The following is a 26139-nucleotide window of genomic DNA, read 5'->3' on the forward strand; positions in this document are numbered from 1 at the left end:
TCTTCAGCCATTATTAATATCGTACATAGTTTTTCTTTTCTTTTTCGGGACCAGTTTTTATGTACTTGAATCAAATTTATATTATGTTATTGTTACTAGCCCATAAGATCACCTAAGCCTAATTATTAATTATAACTTTATTATTTGAAGATAGCTTTTATATGCGGAAACATTTATCAGCTGAGTTCTTGCACAGATCTTAAAATATAACGTTGATAAACGGAAACATCGGCACATGTAGATATGTAAATCTTGTTGTTTTGCACAACTCGACTTTCAAGATCTACATGTGCCGATGTTTCTGTTTATAACATTACTATTAATCCTACTAATAACTGTTGAGGTTCACTATGTATATGACAGAAAATGAGTGATTGCACCCAATGTTTGGTCAGTTATTTACAATGTTGCGCGTAACAAGCAAAAAATTACTCAATATTATGCAAAATGTTGACCTCAGTTATAGATTACTGTATAAAAACAACTCTTTAATTTGAGAAAGAACAATTAATTACAGCATATCGATTGATATGAGAGTTCGTTGAGAAGAAAATTCAGTAAGTATAGTTTTTCAAACGAGTGACAAAAATGATCCGGAACAAAACATTCAACCGCCATCTGGAAGAGTTAAAAAAAAAGCCTGTTATTTAAATCTCCTTTTTTGATAACTTATAAAATAAAAAAATACTGGAAAGAAAAATAAAAACACCATAAAAACTTTACTTATTGGCTGATGAATAATGTGTTTTTAGTTTCATGATAAAAAAGATAATATACATATCAACGAATCGAATAAAAACTTTTGATTAAAATATATTTATATAACAATATGACATAAAATTAGCAGCGTAAAACTAGGATAAAAAACAAGTTAATAATTAGTATCCTATTAATAATAACAAATTCACTAATTAATAATTAGACTTAGGTTTTAATATAGGCTGCTAGCTATACGATTGTCATAAGCTGTTAATACTTACTAGATAAGAGTAGCCGCTAGAGAAGCGAAAACTGTAGTAAGGATAATGTTAAATAATGTTGTCCTACATTCTTACTTTTGTTATCAAGTGAAGTATTATCTAGTGAAGGATGATAACACACACATCTTTATCATAAGATGTCCATTTGTATGCCAGTTTCATACATATTTTACGCAACTATAAGAATTCAGTGGAATTGATTTTATTTGCTATAAATTTTAAGTTAATTTCATATTAACACTAATTCCAACATTATTTTTTGGGATTTTCACATTAGCAATTTGTCCATTGACTAATGAATCTTTGGGTATACGTAGCCAGGCATATTAACCACTAGTCCACTTCGAGATACGAATTTTTACTTGTTTATGGTAAAGCCACCAAGGCTGTCTTGTGGTGTGTGTAATTTGGAATTGTTGATCACATGGAGAGTAAACAACCAGCAATACCCACCGCCAACTCTTGGATAATTATCTTTCCAACGAAGAGGTAAATTTACAGTCCGTCACATTCTTACTATTCCACCACTGTTTTTCGATCGCGCTACAGAGAGATTGAGTCGAGCGTCTTAACCATTATGCCATGCCAGGCCCGGAATGGAATGATATTGTTACGTCTCTGGTCGTTCGTTTGTTAATTTTCCGTAACAATTCTTTCCGAGAAACTTCAGCGATACAAGTCCTTTCTTAAATAAAACTAGTTTATTCTTTCTCAACTCAACTTTGCAATACACTTAATTTCCACAGTCGCTTTAACTTAAACACACGCTATAATTCACAACGATTCACGCACATTACCTACGGTCACTACCGCGCTTGACTCAATTGTATGTCTCTATCTTTGCCTGTCTGCAATTCTATTCTCTGCTGTAACTTCTTGCCGGTCTTATATATACAAAATAGAGGACGTCTGCCAAACACTCGAGCCTTCACGAACGTTCTAGATACTCATTACGTGTTACCAGCGTCACGTGAATTCCGCTGTCGTATCAATATGATAACTTATTACAAACCTAACAGTTATATTTACGTTTAGTTCTATCTGTAATCATAATCATATATACGAAGCTCCAATGCATCAATATTTTTAATTTGTCTCAGTTTTATATTTTGAAATTAGAGTACTTTTTAAAAATGAGATACTTAAAAATATTTATATATTTTTTAGTTTATATGGACCACCAATACGTCCATAAATGGAAAGGTATTATCCAGTACTCTCGAAACTGTGATATGAAATAAGTCAATTTGAACATGTAATTAGTATTTATGAAAACGCAAAGGAAATCATTTGTCGACAATCGGAAGAAATTCACTAATAATTAAGGTGTAAGAAAAAAAAAGCGTAGCAATTCATCTCAGATTTGCTATTTAAAGTTTAGGAGAGAACGTACTTTAACATTAGAAATAAGTTCCTTACTTACAGCCCCTCTCCCATTGGAAGAGCGGTATGTATGTGAATTTACAACATTAGAAACCGGGTGTCGATACTCGTTGTAGGCAGAGCACAGATAGCCCATTGTGTAGTTTTGAGCTTAACTTCAAACAAACAAACCTTACTTACGCTTGGTCCGTGGAATACATCAGAATATCTAACACAAAGAAAAGAAACATTATAAACACCATGAACTCTCTGTAAAATGGGGAATCTAACAGGTAGAATACATACGTTAAAAATACCATCAACTCTATGTAAAGTGGTGTATAAATCAGATACAATACAAACATTATACACACCGTCAACTCTATGTAAAATGGAATATCTGACAGATACAAAACTAAACATCCTTACTCTATCTAAAGTGGAGTATCTAGCAGATAGAATACAAACATTAAACATACCATTAACTCTATCTAAAGTAGAGTATCTAGCAGACAGAAAACACACATTAAACACGCCATCAAGTCTATGTAAAGTGGAGTAATTAGCAGAGAGAATACAAACATTAAACACGCCATCAACTCTGTGGAAAGTGGAGTATCTAGCAGATAGAAAACAAACATTAAACACACCATCAACTCTGTGGAAAGTGGAGTATCTAGCAGATAGAAAACACACATTAAACACACCATCAACTCTGTGGAAAGTGGAGTATCTAGCAGATAGAAAACACACATTAAACACACCATCAACTCTGTGGAAAGTGGAGTATCTAGCAGATAGAAAACACACATTAAACACGCCATCAACTCTGTGGAAAGTGGAGTAATTAGCAGAGAGAATACAAACATTAAACCTATCATCAACTCTATCTAAAGTGGGGTATCTAACACAGAAAACACACATTAAACACACCATCAACTCTGTGGAAAGTGGAGTATCTAGCAGAGAGAATACAAACATTTAAAGCATCATCAACTGTATGTAAAGTGATGTATCTAACACATTAAACACACCATCAACTATGTAAAGTGGAGTATCTAGCAGAGATAATCCAAACATTTAAACCATCATCAACTGTATGTAAAGTGATGTATCTAACACATTAAACACACCATCAACTATGTAAAGTGGAGTATCTAGCAGAGATAATCCAAACATTTAAACCATCATCAACTGTATGTAAAGTGATGTATCTAACACATTAAACACACCATCAACTATGTAAAGTGGAGTATCTAGCAGAGATAATCCAAACATTTAAACCATCATCAACTGTATGTAAAGTGATGTATCTAACAGATAGAACAAAAGCAATAAAAACATCATCATAACATAACAATAACACAATACGAAATACAAAATTAAAGGCGACGTTTGTTAAGTCTGGACATAATATTCTGACGTAAGTACTGACGACAGACGGTGGATAACTAGGTCTACTTTATTCTCATTAAGTCCATTATAGCTGCAACACGTGATGTAATGATTACAAGAGACTCGTGGCGGTAAACAGGCTTGACTCTTATCTGTAGGTGTATATTACCAGAGAGTTTACAAGTCTTCCTTATTGATAGTTTTTGAAGATCGTAACAACTTTACACATTTTTTACTCGAGTATTTGGTATTATTATGGAAAATAATGATCTATTTTGAATAATATCAAAAAATAAATAAATACAACAAACGTTAAACACTAAGCATGTCACACATATATTAAATATTACTTATGCCAGAAACATGTATACAAACATTGCTCCTGTCAAATGCATGTACGAGTTTTTATTTGTTGTTCAGCACAAGTTACACAATGGTATATCTGTGTTGTGCATACCACAGGTATCGTAACACGGTTTCTAGCATTATAAGCCTTCAGACTTACCGCTGAGCCAATGTATGGGAGAGGGCCACTAGTATAATAAAACTTAACTGAGGGCACACGTTAAGGTAATAAACATTTTATAAAGCATAACATTAGATAATGTTTCCCTTCATTCTTCCATGTGTTATTAAACCTCAGTGGCATATACCTAATTGTATACCCTACTTTGTGGAAGGTAATAACTGAGCTCTTAATTCATTAAGCACTTGTGTCTGAATTCAAAGCCAAAATTATATTTAAAAAAAGTGGAAATTAGCTCTTTTTCGGAGGCTTTTTCATTCTATATTTCGGGGCATAAATCTTAAAACAAAATAAACTTTGTACACCGTCGGACAGTTTGTACCTACCATACCAAAAATTATGGTAATTGAGCCAGTCAACTCTTGGTGATGGATGCTAACACATATACACACACATGTTCGATTGTACGTGTATATATTACTTACATCACGTGCGTGTATAATAACACAACTTAATAGCTACAAATTTTCATCAGAATACAGTATTGAAATGAATGTTTCTATTATATTTTAGTTGAGGTAATTCTAACTACACAGAAATAAGAGGTTTATGAAATCAATAGGCCACAGCTAAAAAATGGACTATCCGTATTTTATATATGTCAAGAGCTACTTACTTTTTAAATAGTATATATTAATTATGTATATGGGTGTGTTGTTGTTTGGCTTAGGATTCTTCTACAGTAGGTGTCTGTGACTTGTTGGCGATAAATTAAAATATAAACGAACAGCACTCACTCCACTTGCTTTCAAAATATATATATATATATATATATTTGGAACTAGTTAAACGTATGTACAACAAATTATTTACACTACAGAGATTATATGCATATCATAAACACTATATAGTTTTCTTCTTGGTGTCAAGAGTTCACTTAGTCCCATTCAATTGCTTTAGAATTTCAGTTGACAAGCCGAAATACCTTTCTCTATTTCTATCGCACTAGTATTCTGTGTATAATTCACTTACTTTACCTTGTTGAGTTACTGCAGTTGTATCCTGAACTTCCGATACTCGTATGATTTTTCGTATTTAGGTCTACTTCCAATAATCTGATTTTTTTTGTCAAAGTCCATATAGGCAGGTTCAATTATATTAGAACACCCTTTGACGAGACAAATTATTCTCCTAAAATGTCAAAAACTGTTAATCTCACTTTAACATATCAACCGTTATGCTATTCACTGCTACAACGGTTAACTTTACGTTTTCTAACCTTTTCTTAGGCCGCACTTCTACTTTCCATTCTCTAGTCTCTCGTTTGCTCTGTCTGGCGGCTATTTTCGCTAGTCTCATACTATCTATATGTTTATCACTTAATTGTCTGCTCGTCTTCTAGAAATCTCTATATTCTCGACGTCAGTGCATTGCACGCGACGTTCGATAGTCTCAATATCAATGAATTATAAACACAACTTCCAACAATCGTCTGCTTTTAACTCTCTTGTTATATAAAAAACTAAACAATCATAAAATATTCACTCACAAAATAAATAAATAATATCTACATTAAAGAGTATTTTATATCATCACAATCTACTTTATGGAATCAAACTCCTATTTTAGTTTTTACGTACTAGACCTCATTTTCAGTTTTGAATATGACTAGGGGCACACAAAAAGTTAAGGATCCATGCTGTTCCAGAAAGTACATAAGCTTTTGTTCCAAGTCTGGTATGTAGCTATAATTTTATTATTCATTATTTTTAATTTCTTTACTCATACATTCATAGTGCCCAAAGTTCTAATGCAAGCAAAAACATAATAGTACTTCTAAGGACAAACATTTAATAGGCTTATCTTTAGGAATTATAAGGTTCAAAATATGTATTACTATCTTCTGTTATTTTATAAACCCTCAAATGTCTTGTAATAGATCCTAAGATCAGCAGTATTTCCAAATTTTACAATTATTTACAAGTCACGTTATGGTATAAGTAAATATATATATATGTGTCTCATTTTTGCCGACTTGAAATTTTCTAAACATTGCCATATTTCGAAGTTCACCCCTCAAAGAAAATCACCATATACTAATACAGTACTTGTTTTGTTGTTTGTTATTAAGCCCAAAGGTACAAAAAGGGCTATCTGTGCTCTGCCTACCACGGGTATCGAAACCCGGCTTCTAGCAGTTTAAGTCTGCAAAAATATCTTTGTGCAACTGAGGGGCAATACAGTACTACACATTCATAAACAGAAATTAGAAACCCCGTTAACTGAAAGTTCGTGATATGTGACATTTTCTTCTATCTTTTATTACAATAGGAATCTTAAAAGTTTTTTTAGCCTGTTTTTATGCAATTTTGACATAAACACAACGTCCAGAAAACTGAAATTAATTGTGTCATTATAGTTACCTTTGTTTTTTTTTTTGTTGTTGTTGTTCCTTAACGGATAGTATCTTCTTTACATAGAAGATGTTGCTGCAACTTCATAAATTGTGTAAAAACAGGTTGTTGACAGCAATGTCATTTGCTGGCCGAATGGATGATATCTAGAGGTTACAGTCTTTGTTGGATGTACGACTACGACTAGTCATGTGTAAACGTATATCGCTTCTGGGTAAACCGAGATTACATGTTTGATATGGAGCATCAGTTTCAATCACAATACAGAAAGTCCTGTTTCGTTATCGACGCGAATAGTTCAATAGAGATATATCTGAAGCTATTGATCAATTCACAGGCTCAGTGAGAATATTATTGTCCAGTTTTTTACATAATCATGCACACTGGTTTTTGCTTTGCAGCATAATAAAGATTACTGTCCACATAACATCAAAGTTTAAATGGGAGTTTTGTCTTATCCAGAATGAAAAAGAAGCATGTTAAACATATATTAAGCATGATAAATACGCTCTAGTAGATCACACCATAGATACATCTATTTATATAAACCATATGCATAGAAGTAAACAGCATTACACTCACCAAAGTGTTGTATTCCAGAATTTGTAGTGCATACTGGAGGGATTTACACATTTTTGATAATAAAGTCATAAAAAATGACCTTTATACTCCAGATAAATATGAGAAATTTTAATTTTAACCAACGTTTCGCCTTTGCGGTTTTTCAGGGCTAGTACATAAAACTGTTTGATATTAGAATATTTGCTAAATTATAAAACTGCTTGTAATGTTCTATTTCTCGAATCTACTGTAACTTGCCTCTAACAATGTATAGATTATTATTGTTGTTGTTTCACTATTGTTCTAATGTTATAGTATAGTTATGTTACTAACTACCAACTATACTAATATATAACATGGAAAACCAAAAATGGGAAAAAACAAACAAACAAAAAACGATACTACGATAAATGACTAATGTGAGATGTTTTACTATTTACAACGTTTCGGACTGGGACGCCCTTCCCCTGGTGGTTTTAAACTTTAATTATAATTTTAACCAACGTTTCGACTTCGCGGTTTCTTCATGGCTAGTACATAAAACTGTTGGATATAATAGAGTATTCGTTAAATTATAAAACTACTTGTGATGTTCTATTTTTCGAGTCTGCAGTAACGTGCCTCTAACAATGTATAGATTATTACAGTTTCACTACTGTTCTAATATTATAGCATAGTTATGATACTAATTATATAGCTATACTGATGACATGTATTACTTATGTAAAATATAAACATAAAGTGAATTACAAATGTTTATGAAAACGTCCCGTTAAGATTAGGATGAAAGAACACCAGAGTGACATCGCACATGCTTCTGTAGATACTTCATTACCCGTTAGAGAGAACTACCACAATACTGACCTCAAGAATGTGAAAATAACTGCCAAGAGCTGTAACACCAAACAGACAAAATATGAAGAAGTCATTGCAATAGAACATCATGATCGTGGTCCTCCTACAGAAAATATATGTTGAAAGGATACAAAGCTTACGAGCAGCGTCAGAAACAAATGATAAGACTGTATATATACACATGTTAAATATTTCTTTTCTTTTTCACCAGAAATATAATATTACTAGCTGGAGTACCTGTCTTCTGGACGGAAGTTATGTAAAGTCTCGATTAATGAAAAGTTATCTTAGGACACGAAAAGTTGCTTCCCTTATATGTAATTGTCAAAAACGCAAAATCGCTTATAAAAAGTGAAAGGCACAAAACGTGAAATCGCAAGATTGCAAGTACCTCCGCATGGAACCAACAAACCTTTATGCCAAATTTGGTGACGATCCATTCATATGAGGTGAGGTAGTGGTAAAAAACGCCCATAACAACCGCATAACTGAACATTTATATGCATCTCCCCATGGACCCAACAAACTTTCATGACAAAAAGTACTGATAAATGTTACATGGATATACAACAGACAGTTTTATGATATTTATATAGATTCACATACCTAAATTAACTTAGGTTACCATATGGTGAAGTAAAACGGATATTCGGAGCACTTTAGAATTTTTTTTAATGGCGGTTTAGTTACATGTACCATCCACCGTCTGTTCGTTTTTGGATATTTTTCATTCATAACTATCGTTTTCCCTTTTTCTCCTCTCTTTAAAGTCGTTGTTTTTGTGTAAGGTATTTGATTATTTTTGTTGTTGTTGTTTGGAGTTCCGTGTTTGTATAGGAAGTGTTCTACTGGGGCGGTTCTGTGTTGATAATACGTGTTTAAAACACCGGTCTTCTGAGATGCGCGCGTGCGTGCTACATGAAAAACGTAGTCTATCACATCATATGTAACATATGTGAAGACGCATACATAGTAGAAATCGGAAGGCCTTTGCACACGCAACGCAGTAGAACACTTGCTATACAAACACGAAGCACCTAACACAGAAAATCGAAACCCATTTATAGTTTCTTTCTTACTAAAAATAAAAACTTTTAAAGAAAGAAAATATATGGAAGCTATAATCATTAACGCAAAAACCTAAAAGTGAGCTGAGACAATGGTTGGTACATGTAAATAAACCACCAGTCAAAAAACAAGAACACACTGTACCAATACACTTAACATTTGCGTATCACACTGTCTTACAGTTTGTTTTAATAATACTAGTAAACTTTGTATCTTTTCAAACTCTAAATATTTGTTTCTTAGCAGCATCTATTTTCCTTCTATTTGTTTTTACAGCCAATCATAAAACATTTTGTGATTCTCTTTATATTTTATACAAGTAATACGTTTGAATAGCTATACAGTTAGTAACAGTCTGTAACTATACTATAATATTAGAACGTTAATGAAATAATAATAACATTTTATACGTTGTTAGAGACACGTCACGACAGACTCGATAAGTAGAACTTCACGAGAATTTTCATAATTTAACAAATATTCTAATATCAAACAGTCTTATGTAATAACCCCGAAGAAACCGCAAAGACGAAACGTTATTTAAAGTAAAAAATTCTCTAATAATTATCTGAAGTGTAAAGGTAGTTTTTTCTAACCTTATCACCAAGGTTCTTACCTGGAATAGTGGAAATATATTTTCTATAGATACCTCCACACACACAATAGCTATTTTCCTCTTGAGTTTGCGCAATCTGCCAGAGATTTGCAAACCACCAGCCTTTTGAAATTCCCACTTAATCTGACATGAACTTGCGCTTCTGCATGATGACTTAACCATACAGCAGAGCTCTCCGCCAATAGGAGTGTGACACACCTTCATGCACAACGACCCCCCTCTACGTTCGCGCTCATGAATCCTCGTTTTTTTTTGTTTTGTTTTTTGACGAGGCAATAAAGAAATGTGCACTGAGAAAGTGGGAATGATTGGGGGTGGGTGGAGCGTGCAAGAAGGTGAGAATTTAACGTTGAGATGCTGGAGGTACTAGTGCAAAGATTACCTAGATGAGCTTCTTTCAAAAAGCACCTGAAGGAAGACCATGGGGTGTGGCACCGGATGGCAGGAGCTCCTTAGAAGCATACCCTTGGGAGATTGCAATTTGTCTTATCCAGAATATACTCTTCGCCCGTATATAAGAGTAGACAGAAAAGCTATAAATGTGTCAAGAGGACAAGTGGAAAAAGTATATGACAGTCTGAGTACACTCACACACAAGCTGTTGGACAACCAATGTGTGTAACGAGGTTGGCGCTCGTTTAGACTGTACCTTGTGTGCTCACCTCCTACACCATCAGACTCAATCGATCAAAACCAGCTGTGGGAAAAGAGCACTTGCGATAAGAATCTGTAATAAATTCCTTTATCGTAAGTCACTACAGGCCCTATGTCACCTGTAGGAGTAGGGGTGAGTGACACATCATCGGTGCATATGTTGTGGTTACCTCAACTCTACCATCAGTCTCGAATGCCCACACACCATCTGCAGGAGAATAGCACTGCATGACATATGCCTTCACTTGTCTGGCAGTCTCTATGGGCCACATGCCAGCTATGAAAGTGGGATGTTTTGGCAGTATACTGTGCAATGGGCCGGAAATAGTGTTTACATTGACTCTACTGAACATATGTTTGGCTGCATAAAAAAAAGATTTGTAACAAAAAATTATACATGCAGGATCAGTATAGTGATTTGAAACATCAGCCCACTTGAAGATTGTAATGTATCATAGTTATATATGTGGAGTATTTCACACTAAACTTAAGTGGAACCCCAGTAATACTACTTACTGTAGAGTGTAGAGGGACCTCTTGTTCTAGCCCCAGCAGTTAGGTCCCAATTGATTCTCCACCATCACAGCAGCCGGGAGCTTGTAAGTGGCAAGGATCTCCTGTACTCCAGTCAATGAAGGGGGAGATTGGCATAGTAGAGACCTGGAAAATGTGCCCAAATCCTCATTAGTCCTTCAGACTGGAAAGGTCCTTTACTGAAGACAGTACAATGGATGACAGCAAAACCCTATTTTTAAAAGCCAGCATGTACTAGCCAGAGAATGGGTAGATATACATCTCTGATGCTGGCTTTCTCCTGGCCCAATGTAGAGTTTGAGTAAGAAAATTATAAGTAAACTCACCTCTGTAAAGTCGAAAGGTGGATAGAATGATGGCTATGCGCAGAACTCTAAATCCCTCCAGAAGCAAGGAAATCAGGTGGTAGAGATAGTGGGAGACAAAGGTGTGTGGGGTAGTCCACATACCAACCTAGAGAATCTCCTCTATAGGACAGTGAAAATGGAGTGGTTGTAAGAGAATGAGTAAGGTCTCGAATCTGGTGAGAGAAGGCACAAAACAGCTGATGATAATCCATCCCTCAAAGAGAAATAAACCAGACAGATGAGTTGGTGTTTTCATCCAGTAAGGGTGGAGGGAGAGAGAACTCAAGTAGACGAGGGGTCCCAAGTAATGAAAAGATGATGACGGGAATCCAGAAAGAAGGAAGTGTGAGATAGATAACAAACAGTCTGTATAGGACATAGAATTCTGCCAGGATCAGAATGATCATAGATATGGCATATAGAATAAAAGGTGTGACCACCTTCTCTAGCAACAGAAGTCTTGGGGAAAAAGGATCAGCCAAAGTAAAGAAGGTAAGTGTGGTGGTAGAAAGTTTTGAAGGAATCTATGGCATAGTCACCAGAAGGACAGCAACCAAAGGCAAGAAGGAAATAGGTTTGTGGAGAGAGATGACAGAGAAAATGGCAAAATGTTCTAAAGGGTTACAGGTGAGAGCATGAAGAACCACATTCAGGCCTCAACCAGTCAAGGGCGTAAGGTGTGGGGATATATGGATTAAGAAAGAATGGAAGGGGTGGTAAGGACAGGTGCAGAAAAAAATCTGCTGAATCAAGAAAGGCAGAATGTGGTATATAGTTCTGCTCAATAATCTGTAATGGTAGAGACTGACAAACAACGATCAAAGAGCCATGTCAAGAAAGAGGTCAGGTGATATAAGGTAGACTAGTCAGGGAGGAAGTGGTGAAGGATAGACCAACAGCAATAAGCACACAGATTAGTACATAAAAGAGATGGAAGGACAAACAATTTTACAGAAAGAAAGCTACACAATCAGATAGTCTGGCTAGATGAGCAATGAACCATACAAATCCCACACATGAAGATGAAGGTTCTTGATGACAGAGATATGTGTGATTGGATCAGAAAGGAAAAGAAAAGAGGGCCTTTGATGAGAAAAAACAGAGTAATGGAAACAAAGATTGGGCAGGCCAGTAATGGACTATCAACAGGACTCTGAATCAATACAAGGATCTGAGAAAGGTGGAAAGGAAGACAGACATAAAGGAAGTGAAAGTCCAGTCCTGACTGGGAATATTAAGGTACCAGAGTACAAATGAAAGTTTGGTATTACAGGGTGTGGCAAAGGCATCTATTTGGGGAGTTCCAAGTTGTGAACAGATCCAACTGAAGATTTGAGAATGGAGGGGGCCATTCCATAGGTAAGATATGGTGTTGATAAGAAAGATTGTCTGTGATGAGGTTCAGTGGGCCTTAAACATTATAGACCATTAATCCCACCCAATTGGAATGAGCCCAAGACAGGAGGTCCAAAGTCCAAAAGCAGGGGTCCTGGAACAGGTGCCCCCTTAGCAGCTGATATGATACACAAGCACGGAGCTGTCCAAGTGGATCATTACCAAATGATCCACCGGAAGGGGAAGAAAATGAGAATATGCCTGACAGACAGCAAGCAGTTTGGTATGTAGCAAATGCTCTTCCAGGGTCCAAGAACCAACAGCAATGAAGTATAAATGAGGAAAAGAGCATGTGTGATTGTATCAGAACGGAATATAAAAGAGGGTCTTTGATGAGAGAAGACAAAGTAATGGACTCGTGGAATAAAGATGTGAAGATCCAGTTTGTGAAGAGTTGGGGAATGCTAGAAGTGGTGTTGGAGTGGTATAGCCACCAATCAAGATCTTACATTAGAGATGTTTTGTTTGTTTCTTTATTTCCCGCAAAGCTACAGGACGGCTATCTGTGCTAGCCGTCCCTAATTTGGCAGTGTAAGACAACAGGGAAGGCAGCTAGTTATCACCACCCACTGTAAACTCTTGGACTACTCTTTTACCAATGAATAGTGGGATTGACCGCCACATTATAATGCCTCCATGGCTGAAAGGGTGAGCATGTTTGGTGGGATGGGATTCTAACTCACAACCAGCAGATTGCAAGTTGAGTTCCCTGACCACCTGGCCATGCCAGGCCCCTTCAGTAGAGAAGGAGGGTTGATAAAGACAGTGGATCCCCAGAAAGGTTTCATTGGTCATACTATGACCACTGTATAGGATGCATATGTGTGTGTGTATGGCCAAGTGGAATGATATGATCCACAGAAGCCATGTCATTAAAAGAGATAGAACCTTTTATGCCAAAGCAGTAGGTGAGGCACGAACTTTGGTGACCAAATGCTTGGGGTCTTGTAAACAAACTGGAGAAGATTGGGCATGGCTGAGGTAAGAGAATCTCTGAATGGATGAGATATTGGGATGTGGTGAGGAATGACTTGGAAAACTTGATGAGATGTTCTAAATGAGCAACTTTTTGAAGAAGAAAAGTGTGTTCTTGTGTGGGAATGGGCAAGGAAAAATCAGTCATCCAAATAGAAATGGAAATGCAGACCCAGACCTTGAAGATACCAATCAAATGCCCACATAATGCAATTAAAAATCTAAGGGTCCAACTGTATTCTGAATAGAAGGGAACGGAACTGGAAAATGTGATCCCCATGGATGAATCTTTAAAACATCGTGAGGATGGGGGGGATCAGAAGGAGTAGAAAGGCATCAGACACATCGACTTGGTCATCCACATGCTAGGTTGGAAAGACCAACAAAGAGAGAAAGAAATATCCATCCAAAATTGTGGGATGACTAATAAGTGATTGAAGAAGGAAAGGTCAATAATTATGCACTAGTGTCCCCAGTCTTTTCAGAACAAGAAAGAGGCAGGACTAATAATCCAGGAAGAGGTTGTGAACTTCCTTGATAGCCTGTCTCTCCCACAAATCCAGCACTGTTCTCTCCAGACATTGAAGGTAGACTAGACTGGATGTTGAAAAGCAACAGGTTGGGAAAGAAAAGGAGGGAGAAGAAAAGTGAAGGGAAAGAACTCGAAAACCCATCTGCCTGCAGATAAATGTGACAATAGGACAGCAAACCTGTTGGGCTGAACCAACTTGATGGCCACCAGTGTTTATACTGATGGGTGAGATGTCATGTGGAAATATGACATTAAAAAGTGGAAAGGCAAGGTATGAACAAATGAAAAACTAGGAAAAATTGATGATGGCAGCTTCAGCCTATGATCCAAGTGAATCAGGGACAACACCAAAAACCTGTGGACAAAGAAAAGGGTCAAAATGAAGATCCTAAAGGAAGGGAATCAGACCTGAGATAGTAGGGAGGGTATTTCTTCTCAAAAGGCCCACACAACAAAGGAACAAAGTGAGAAGAGAAAACGTAGAGGAGGTAGAATGGGGCAATGTAAAGAAGAGGGGAGAAATGTCTAGGAAGGGTAGTGATAAAGACTCAAAGTTGGGAAATTGAGCACTAGACAGATAAACAACAGATAATAAATCTACCCCAAACTGGCAAGTTAGACCCCAAAGACTGGGTGTCAAGGAACGGGAAGTATGAGTGACCATAACAAAGAACATAATAATCAGTGAGGCAAGAGGAATAAGGCAGCAGGTTGTGAGAACATAGTCGATCTAGATAGGAAATGTCATGTACAGCAATTGGAGAAATCGTGAGTGGAATGGTTATGTAATAGAAAATTAAAAGAGTTAAGGAACATGAGAGAGGGAGGGAGAGAGAACTGTAAATACCCGAGTAATAAGGTTTTGAAAATTCGAACAATACTGAGATTGTTTTTCAGTAGGAAAAGACACTCCCAAAGTAAAACCTGGAAGAAAAATCAATTGCTTAAATTCGTTCTCTTCAACTGCACCTGAAGAAATGGGAAAGGAAACGAGTAGAAGGGAGTGAAGCAGAAGGTCCTGGCTATATCATGGACCCCACCACATGCTAGACAATGGCTGTCACATCTTTTACAGATAAAGAACTTCCTGCCAAATTGTTGGTGATTTATTTACTGTGAGTAATATCTTCACTCACACCCATCAACAGAACAGTTTACATTTAACTATGAATTTATATTGAGTATGCCTAAATTCATTCAAGTGAAAATTGAAAATCAAAAAGTGGCAAATCTCGGCAAACTCAAACATATCTGTTCATGATAGTGCCGAGGAAAAGAATCATTCACGAGCAGAAATGTAAAATTTATTTTGCATGTAGGTGTGTCACACTCCTATTGGTAGAGGATTCTGCTTCATGATTACATCTTCATGCAGTGGCGTAAGTTCACGTGAGATTAGGTGAGAGTTTTCACAAGGCTGGCGTCTTGCAAATAGCTTTGGCATATCATGTGAACTCAAGATGAAAATAGCTATTCTGTGTGTGTGTGGGTATTTGTTTCATAAATGACTGATTCCATATGCACAGAACTACTGAGGAACTGTACCACCTCCTTAGCCCTTCCCCATGCACACCTCTGGTCAGAAGCTTAAGTAGCCAAACATTCTAATGACAGTTATACTAATAGAAACTTTACAGATAGATCTTCTGGCTCTTATTCGTTGTATGATGAATAGCAACATACTAAACTTACATCAATACTTCCTTTTCTTTTATGATGAGATTATTAAGGTAAATCACTGCATAACTTTAAATCAACATTTACTACTTCCTTCTCAACCCAAGAAAGTATCAAAATGCAATACATTATACCTGACATCTGAAACACTTATTACAACTTACTGATACTAAACTATCCACATTAAAATATATCTTCCTATTGTACAAAAATTCTATACTAACTGTTAAACACAGCCCATCTATAATCTGCACAAGTACACAATAATGAGGAAAGAAAATGCAAATATAAACATTTTTGATATCATTTTGTCACTGCTGGTTGAAACATCTTGTTGACAGTTGGATCCATTCTTTATTCTAGACTAACAAGTAAAAACTTGCACTTTGAAATAAGTACATTCTGAATGAACAACTACTAATACTTCAGTTGAAGAATTAACTCTGAAAAGAGTAAACTATTTCATAACATGCCAAAGAAAAGTAACAGATCAGAAAGACTGTCCTCAAACCAATTTTAACACTGTTAATGAATATATAACTGTTATATGTTAAAGTTTACGAAACCCTCTTATCTCTTTCACTGTAATTACAAAAATGTTATACACTACCAATGCATTCTTAGAACTCACATCTATAAATAAGACTATGTGAACATGAAACCAATTCTAGGCTTGGATGTGAAGGTATATGTAGCTCTTATTACAGTGGATTTCTGTCTATCCACATTCTTCAGAGGACAAGAGTCTGCATTCATGTGAAATCTGCAGATAAATGAGATGTCACTGCATGTAACTAGAATACACCAAATAAAATATAAATGAGACGTCACTGTAGATAATTAGAAGGCATCAAATAAAATATATAAAACACCATTTTATACCAAAATAATATTTACTGAAGATAGAAGGATACTTTAAAATGAGTTTACTTTTATATTACTTTATTTTTTACATTTAAATAAAATACATACCTATAAAAACATTATATTTTTTGTTTACAAAAATCACTTCTCAACTGCAGTATCTAACACATCATCTTTTGATGTTGTAGTACATTATTATTTCCTGCTTTCTGTTTACTCAGCCGAGTTGCCGTAAGGTTCGCCAATACAAATCTTTCAGCTTCCCTTCATTGTTCCTGATATTTCTAATGGTTGCCTTCCCATTTCTGAAATCCAGAGCAAGTTTTTTATATATCATTGTTGATGTTTCTTTTAAGCCTTTTGGCGATAATCAATTTCTTTTCCAAAATAGAAGTACCTGCCATTTTTGTTTTGGGCTCACTATTTCTGTAAATATACTGTTAAAATGTAGCACTTGTCTTTCATTCTATTTATATGTGTGTGTGGTAGACAGGCATGCATTATGCCTATATTGCCAATACAACAGTTATAAAACTGCAGAGGGGAGGATATATATTCAATTACAAATGAATTTCGAGTGGATAAATGAGATTCTACTATAATTGTTGTTGACTAGCTTAAATACAGTCAATACCAATTGGAAACTGTAACTAAAAACACTTTGCAATAGTACAGAAACATTTATACGATAATCAATAACTGTCCTATAAAGGTTATTAATGTGAACCTTTCATAAATACTTCTATGCTACTGGCCACACTAGTTATAGATGTCTAGTGAAAGAATTTGTTAATTACTACAGTAACTGAATCTGCACAGTACTGGTGAAGGAATTTTAACTATAATTCTGAATTTATGTGTACCTACCGGAAACTAGACAAGCCCTTAGTAAAATGTACAAGTCTGAATGTAAACAAAAAATGAGATGTGTTAAAAAAGTATTTGTACTCAGGATATGTCTCTGAATTGATGGTATGAGTCTGACTCAGACAAGTCAGAGTGCAAGGTAGTGTTCAAGTGAAGAATAAAAATACTTTTGTCCATGCATTAGCATAACCTCTAGAACCTATGAAATGCACAACCACAGTTTTCCCAGTACACCTGTATACCGTATCTGGTTTTTACTTACCTCTACTATGAACTGTTGCAAAATTAACAACATTGGTTAAAATGATAAAACTGACATCAAATACATAATATGTTGAATAGTACTCTGTAAAAGGTTGTAACATGCGCATTTTGATCCTCTCATTGCACTCATGCACTTAGGGTTAAATATGCTTAACTCTCAGGAACTTGTCAAGTAATCTGTGCAGTGGTTCACACAATATTAGTACAGCCTGATCTAGGACTTTTACTTTGAGTGTTAGTGACATTATCAAGGGGTATTTAGGAGAGTGATATCCCCTGGAAACTTTGCATTTTCTAGCTTAGAAAATACTGCAAACAGTCTAAAATGGGCATTGTTAATGTTTTTTTAACAATGAGTATAGATTTCATCACTTTGTACAGATCATGGTGAAATGTGATGAAACCTTGAATGGGTGACATTAAACATAGCATTAATTCCATTGCCTAATCAAAACATGCCACTGATCTCCAAAGCTATGTTCAAAGAGCAATTTTTCATTTTAATGTCACACAATACCTTGTGGAGGAGGTTTCCATTCATTTAACTGTTTTGTTAAGTAACATGTATACATATCTATATTTTTACAAGACAATGTTTGGTAAAGAATCAAAAAGTGTTTCTGGTGAAAAAAATTCTCTGAACATAATGACAAACAAACTGATAATAACTGAATAAGTAACTGTGAATTTGGGCATAACCAACATCATAAGTCACCTACTGTAGTTTAGACCCTGACTGGTACAGTAACACAATGAATCAGTTTTTTTTTTATTCCTTGGATTTATGATCAGAAGAGGTTTCATTTATATGAACAGGTTAGATTTTAAGTAACAGTAGGATACTTTGATAGAGCCAAAGGCCTTATTTGCTTAGCTCGTAAATAATCTGTACCAATTTTCAAAATAAATGCTTATTAATAACTTTCCTAAAAATCATAGTCCATAATTTTCCATGAAGATGTTAACATTCCCAGACCATCAACATGTATTAAGAGTAATACATGTATAACTGCTACAACAGATTACAAATATCTAAACATTTTCAATAAAACACTGACTCTACAATAGATTTATATATGGAAATAATTACCCTTCTAATAAAAAATAATTACTAAATATGCACAGAAATAGTCACTTTTTATATATATGATGTCCCACTTAAACTGTCTATGAGATGTATTCTAGTAATCAAACAACTATACAGTCTTACTTCACTATGTACTTTTAATCACAAATACTTTTACTTCACAGAAATGTTACAAACATTATGTTTCCGTTGAATAATACAGATGTATGAATTGTATTTTACAAGGATGACTGGTAAGGTAACTGGGCTTTTCTGGTTATTTCTTAACTTTGGAAGTTTCTGGGCTATATTCCTAAAGTCATTTTATTTATCAAAGCAACATTTTGCTTACTGTACATTAACAAAACACTTATAACTGAAACCAGTTGCCTTACTATAGCCCAGAAATTGGCTAGCATGTGTTAACCTTTTCAAACATGAACTGATCATGTATGTTTAAAATTAAAAAGGTTTAATCAGAATATTATAAAGTAATAACATCATGAGGAGAAAGAAATTACTTATGAAAAATAACAATAACAGCTAAATGTGAAAAATTAAATATTTTTCTTTACATGTAGAATGTCACACTACCTTTTTTCTCAACATAGTTTATGCATTATGCATGTACGTAAACAAATGTAGCATAATATGCAGACATGAACCACATAGTCCTTAAGGTTGTCCTTGCATATTCACCATTGAGAAAGCAAAGTTTTCAACCCACCATTTACTTTAAGGAAGCAATCAATTCCTCTCTTTAAACTCTCCTGAGGTGCTGTACTCTACTACTACTGACCGCACTCATTCCACAGGTTAGTAAAATAAAACTGACATAACTGAAGGCTAGTTCGTCTTTTCCAAATCTGAAAGTTGTGTCTTTTAGTCATACTGTTTTTAGTATACAGAACAAAGCACATAGAAAGTAATATTCTATTGAAAGAAACAATGGGGCATGCAGAATTGAATGACAAAACTACTATAAGAAAAACAAATGACAAGATGTTACAACTTAGCATCTCTAACATTTGGGGATATTTATTTTTTAGCTGCATTTAAAAACAGAAAAAAAATATCAGATTTCTACTCCTACTATTAGCAAATAGATATCTTTCTCTAAAAAGATACATCATAAGTCTGGACAAAGTCACAGAAGTTTTTCACCGTTTGCTACCTTTATTTAAAATACATTTATTAAATCTATTTTCAATGATGTTAACTTGAGAAAAAATTAGGAAACATATTCTAAGGTTACTTCAGAATATAATGTATGCACAAAACTGATTTTTTTTATATCTTAAACCTTGCATTAAATTGTAGAGAGCACTCTACTGATTGTGAATACACTATACCAATTATTTATAACATGCCGTTTTGTAAGTATTTTTTAATGTACCTTAAATATTTTTGTTCAAAAAAATTTATCATAAAAAAAATTTCTTCCCCCTCTACTTACTTAAAAAAACCATTCAGTATTGTATTGATTATGAACAGCTCACCTTGTTTAACGTACATGACTCAAACAAGTAAAACAGCATTAAGGAAGAGGCAATTGAAAGTGTAAACTGTACATCACAAAGGTGTGGCATTAACTTTCAAAGAAACTTTCCTAAACAATAAACATACACAATATGTACACAGCCTGAATATGCAGGAACATTAGTTATGATGTAAACACAAAAAATAACAAAATATTAGTGGTTTCTTTTTACACAAGTCATGAAGCTATAAAAATACTACAGTCCACCAACCACTTGAACTCTAAATTAATCCACGAAGTTTCTTGTACTCCTCCAGATTTAAGGACCGTCTTGGTGTATGCTCTTTGTTAGCAGATGACGCTCTTGAAGCTCCTGAAGATGCACTTGATGACAGTGGAACATCCAGATCAATTTTAATGTCAAAATCATGGGCTGAAAAAAGATCTTCTTCTGTACGTGATTTAACTTGATCTTGAGTATCATTTTTTTTAATATCAAAATTTTCTTCTTCTTCAGCCTTTCTAAGTTCTCTTTTCTCTTCCTCTTCTTTCTCCTTTAACTGCACTCTTTGTTGTTCTATTTTTCTCAGAATTTCAGCATTTATAACAGATTCACGAGTTTTTGTTACTAAAGTAGGAGCACACTTTCTCCGGGTGAATGGGTCATCTGAAATTTCCCTTGGTTGTCTTGATTCTTCAATTATAGCCTTTTCAGCTTCCATAATGTTTCTCTGTCTGTTACGCTCATTGATATAGCTTATTGCACTAATTGTACTGGTCCTCATTTTATCAAGTTCAATGGCTCTTTCTTCAAGCTGTTCAAGCTCACCAATTAGTTTCTGTGCTTCCTCTTCATCCCCATTTTGTTCTGCCATTTCTTTCAGTTTCAATAAATGTGTTTTCTTCATAGCATAGTTATGGGGGTTCTTTTTGAACCTCTGTTTTTCCTTAACAATAGACTCTATATCATCTTCTCTGTATTCATAATTTAGAGCTTTCTCAATATCTTTCAGTTTTTGACTTACATGCTCCAATGTTGGCAGAGGAGTACTATCCAATGCAAGAGCTTCATGCCACTTAAAATATTCAGTGTCTGTGAAGTCTTGATTAGAGACAAATTCAAGGCGAAAAACTCGTTCTTGACTTCCATGCCGTAGCTTCAACCCTTTATTTGTACGAGAATTCCCTAACTGATACACTTTCCCTGTTTCCACAACATCAGTGATTTCAGCTACTCTGTATACAGGTCTTCCATTATGTGTCCCAATGCCTATACGGACAAAGCAGCCTATTACTGTTTTTCCAAAGAAAGGTGCATGTACCCATCTTTCAAGTTTATGCCTGGAAAGTCGAATTTTGCTCAGTTCTTCTCTTGTTGAAATATAATGAGGCTTTTTAGCATCTTCTTCTTCATCCTCACTGCGTGAACGATATGACCCTCCACTGTCTTCATCTTGGTCAGATGGACTACCTTCATCTTCATCATCATCTGAATAGACATCACTAGCTTTCAGTTTTGACTTAACTGCTTGCTGAGTCTCTTCTTCTTGTTCTTCATCATCATCTTCATCCTCTTTTTGTTGATCTGGTTCTAATTCTTTTTGGTTAAGAATTTCAGCTTGTTTTTTCTTCTTTTCTCTCTCAGCTTTAAGATCTTTTATAGCTTGTGCTTTTTTATCCAATTTATCTTTGTTTTCTTCTACTTTTCTCCTTCTTTCCTTACTTCGAGAACTTGCATCAATCTTAAGCTTTACATCACTTTTCTCCTTCTTTCTTTTCTGTTCTTTTTTCTTTGCCATTCTCAGCTTTTTTTCAATCTCAAATCTGGTTCTTAAAACTTCTCGCTTTTCAATTCTGTTAAATAACTCTTGTTCCCTTTCTTTTTCTGTCATTTGAGCTAAACGTGCTTGGTCTTCCTCGTCTCCCATCAAATTCTCATCATAACCATCATTAAATTCTTCCTCATTAAGAGAAGAAACTGCACTTTCTGAGCCATCAGAATTTTCGCTTTCTGAATCAGAAACTTCCCCTTCCTCTGGTTCAGAACTAGCATCTTTTTCACTTGTAGTTGTATTTTCTCGGTTTGCATTTGTTTTTGGTATTGATTTTGACTGAGATTTTTTCTTAGTCTTATTATTACTCCCTTTTCCACTAACAGTCCATTCATCATCACTCTCTGATGTTTCTGAATCTGATTCACTGAAATGTTTAGTGTTTTCCTTGGTAGAAGTTTTTTCAACATTTTCCACTTTTGCTGCATCTGTCTCTTCACGATCGCTTCCAGTATCTATACGCTTTCTTTTCGCAAGAGACAACAGTTCTTCATCCAAGTTTTCTCCACTGTCGCTGTCTTCACTGCTGGAGTCAATAACAACTCTGTTCTTACGTTTACTCATCTTTTATGTTAAATAACACCCACTAAAAATTGTGACAAATTATAACCACGCTTAACTTAAGCCTTAAGTTAAAAGTTATACCGTATCATGTAGGTTTACTTACGACTTTCGTAAATGGCGTCTCACTTTGTTTTCTGCGCCACCTATTTCCTTTCGTTTTGAATACTATAAAAGGTGATCAATTCAGGTATTGCTACAAGCTGAAAACTACTTTAAACACCTAATCGAGCTTCGTATTTTTAGAACAAGTACAAAATAATGTATTTTTCAGTCAAAACCGTATTTCGATTTATTGTCAAAGTAAGTGCTAAATGTATTTTAATTTTCTTATGTGATAATTCGTTATTCCTTCTATGTCCACGCATCACGTTTTGGGTATCTAATCAAAGTCACAAGATTAAATGTTCGTGATCGAAGCAGGTTAAACTTTAATTTAAAATAGAAATTAAAGTAGATACAATTAAGTTGTTTTGAATCCAATTATCTATATCGGTCGAAAAGTTCAGTATAATAATGGGTACTTTGGCGTACGTACAAAATGTTGTTTATCTTACTACGCTTTCTGTGATCGTTTTGATTGGTAAGCAAAATTGTGTAACTTATTGAAGTTTTTGAGTGTATTGCTAGTGTATTTACAAATACAATGTAACCAATGGAAATAGCATTTAAGTAACTTAATTTAACTTCTGTAAAAATTTTAACTTTTTATAAACAAGTTAAGGTAGCGATTGGGGTATGGAAATTAGTGTTCATCGATTAAAGCTCCAACACTTCTTAATTGTAATTTTGCAAGTATAATGTTTTTAAGGCAAGATGTATGACTTACATTTCAAACTTCAAAATTTTGGTTTGTTTTTTAAATATGTTTGAAGTTGTATCTTTTGTCATGTTTTTTCTTTGTTTAGATATTAAAACTCTTTCAGTAAACTTGGTACTAACAGTTATTCATTTCCTGGTTTCTGTATTGTTACATTTTGAGTTATTGTGCTTTTTCACATTTAACACTTTACAAAAGCTATGAACTATGAACGCAGTTTTGTTTTATCGTAAGGGATATCAGTATAAAGTATCATACACTGAGGTTTGTAAATTGAACATGATTAAAACATGGTAACGTGTTGTGTTGCCAAAACATCCTGCTGCAGGACACATCGTGTGTTATTAACAGGAATGATAGTTTTGCAATTTTCTACTTTCTGGAGCTTGGACTGTGGTAATCCAAACTGTTACATATTTTCAGTGGTTGTGTGCTACTGGACCCTAAGTTCATGTACCAAATTTCAAGGCAAACCATTAAGAAATACACAAGAAATAAAACCTCCAATTTTAATTGACTTTCTTCCTTTTTGTTTCTTTGCACCAAAAGTATGGAAAATTTATTTTATAGAAAAACATACTTAACTTTTATAGATTTTTTTTCAAATTTGGTACACTGAAAGATCTTATTTATTTTAAAGAAAAACATAATTAACTTTTATAGATTTTTTTTCAAATTTGGTACACTGAAAAATCCTTACAACCAACAATTAGGTGTTAAATTTGGTTTCAATATAAGCCACATGTGTAAAGTTATTCAACAACAACTGCTCAACTTTGACTAAAATTTATGGTACACCTGTGGAAAAAGTCACATGAGCTATCGGTGTAAAATTTTTACTACAGCTTCTCCTAAGAATAAAAGAGGACTGTCTTTATATTTTGTTTTTTGGATTAAATATGGCTGATTTAGAGCATCAAAACTATGGGGTGAACACACATGCAGATACATAAGTATTGGTTAGGCCAAACAAACTAGAGTATCAGTTTCTGACACAAGTTTTCAAAAGAATGATATAGGTGGATGGTTATCATTCAGTATTTATTGCTTACTTTTAAGGACAAGTTTGCTAAATTTTATGAAATTCTCCTAATTAAAGTGTTTAGTGTCACATGATATTAGCTTAAGCAATTAGCATAAATTATGGTACTTGATACAGCTGTACTGAGTGCATGTGTGTGATGAAAGAAACTGTTTATCTAGATACCATGGCTTTACTATAAAGAACATTATTAACATTGTTTTAGAGAAAAAAACTACCACCATATATTGTAAAGAAACTGATTGGTTCTGTAAATTATGGGTCTGTTCCGAACAATAGGGTTATGATCCTAAAGCTAATGTTGTTTACTATCGAGTGTCACTTTCTTACTTGATGTGGTTTGTTGGTGTGTATTGACTAAAAGTTATTGTATCAAATCAAAAATATTTTAGGTGTCAAAAGAAGGTGTGGCTAAAAAAGGATTGAGCATGTGACTTAACCCTTTCGAGACGGGACATGGGTGAAAGGCTATGTGATTTCATTTGTTGACTCGCATTCAAAATTTTATTTAACAAGTATTTTATGAATTTATGTCATAACTTTGGTATCAATATGTAGATTATAATTGATATGTTAGTACTATATATTACTAAATTTCTTAATTGAAAAGTAAATATAAAAAATACACAGATAAACATTGATTTTTGTGTGTCATGTGGTATGTTGAATGCAGCTCTGGTTCAAATTAGATGTTTGTGAAGTCAAAATACTAAGTCTATAGTTTTGTACAAATTAGAAGTTCAAATTACCAATATTTACAAGCTAGAATATAAAATAAGAGCCTCTTAACTTTTCAATTTGCTAGGATATTGCTCATGTAATATATCAAACACAGTAGCACCACACACACCTCTTTACATTTTTGGAAATGCTCCCTTATATACACTTACTTCTATATATGATATGAATAACCAATCTGAAGCTCAGAATGTCCCACTAGTGGTTTTCTCAGCCATTTTCACAGGCTTCATGCCATTTCTTTTTTTTGAACCAATATTTCAACAAGGTAAGGTGTGTCTTTGGTCTTCTCAAAATTTCATATTTTTTAGACTAAAATACATCTTTTACCCTCCATCATGCCCCTAGTTGAGTAAAAAATGTGGCCTAGCTGACTAATGAATGAATATCTACTATAAAATTCTTATCAATGCTATAAGTCTAGCTACCAGTTTTGCTGCCAATTTTGGTTTTATTCCTTAAAGTTGCATGTTTAGACCTTTTTTTTGGCCACACCTTTTTTCACACCTAAGGTGTTTTTGATTAGGTTAGTACTGATACATCCATTGTAATTATTTGCACAAATTTATTTACATGTTATTATGATTTGCAATCATTGCTTGCTAGATAGCAGTATAAATGCTGGTTGTGCTGATCTTTATTGGATTTAATCTGGTTGTTATAAACACTGGAGAAAAGTGTTACTATTCTTTACTGAGTTTCATTGAAATGATATACACAACGTGGTCACAAGTAAATAGACACCACCTTTTCAGAAAAAATGAAATTTTTCAG

General features: G+C 34.5%; 2 protein-coding genes across 2 annotated transcripts in view; one reads left to right on the forward strand and one right to left on the reverse strand.

Annotated features, from left to right (window-relative positions):
• Window positions 1-467: 467 nt before the first annotated feature.
• On the reverse strand, window positions 468-23081 carry LOC106466711 (RNA polymerase-associated protein RTF1 homolog). Its single transcript, XM_013927009.2, has 3 exons — window positions 16804-23081; window positions 16463-16594; window positions 468-618 (listed from the first exon to the last, which is right to left on the reverse strand). Exon 1 carries the CDS (start codon window positions 22766-22768, stop codon window positions 20654-20656), a length of 2115 nt encoding a protein of 704 aa, XP_013782463.1. The 5' UTR covers window positions 22769-23081; the 3' UTR covers window positions 468-618; window positions 16463-16594; window positions 16804-20653.
• Window positions 23082-23141: 60 nt separating this feature from the next.
• LOC106466710 (V-type proton ATPase 21 kDa proteolipid subunit-like) overlaps window positions 23142-26139 on the forward strand; it is a 27724-nt gene continuing 24726 nt past the window's right edge. The window contains exon 1 of the mRNA XM_013927008.2: window positions 23142-23348. Within this exon, the coding sequence (XP_013782462.1) occupies window positions 23282-23348 (67 nt within the window). The 5' untranslated portion in view covers window positions 23142-23281. The remainder of the gene's footprint in view (window positions 23349-26139) is intronic.

This window comes from Limulus polyphemus, unplaced genomic scaffold, assembly GCF_000517525.1.
Source record: "Limulus polyphemus unplaced genomic scaffold, Limulus_polyphemus-2.1.2 Scaffold2354, whole genome shotgun sequence".
NCBI lineage: Eukaryota > Metazoa > Arthropoda > Merostomata > Xiphosura > Limulidae > Limulus > Limulus polyphemus.

Excerpts from the sequence above, each read along its gene's own strand:
- LOC106466711 (XM_013927009.2), bottom strand. The coding sequence starts at position 22,768 with ATGAGTAAACGTAAGAACAGAGTTGTTATTGACTCCAGCAGTGAAGAC.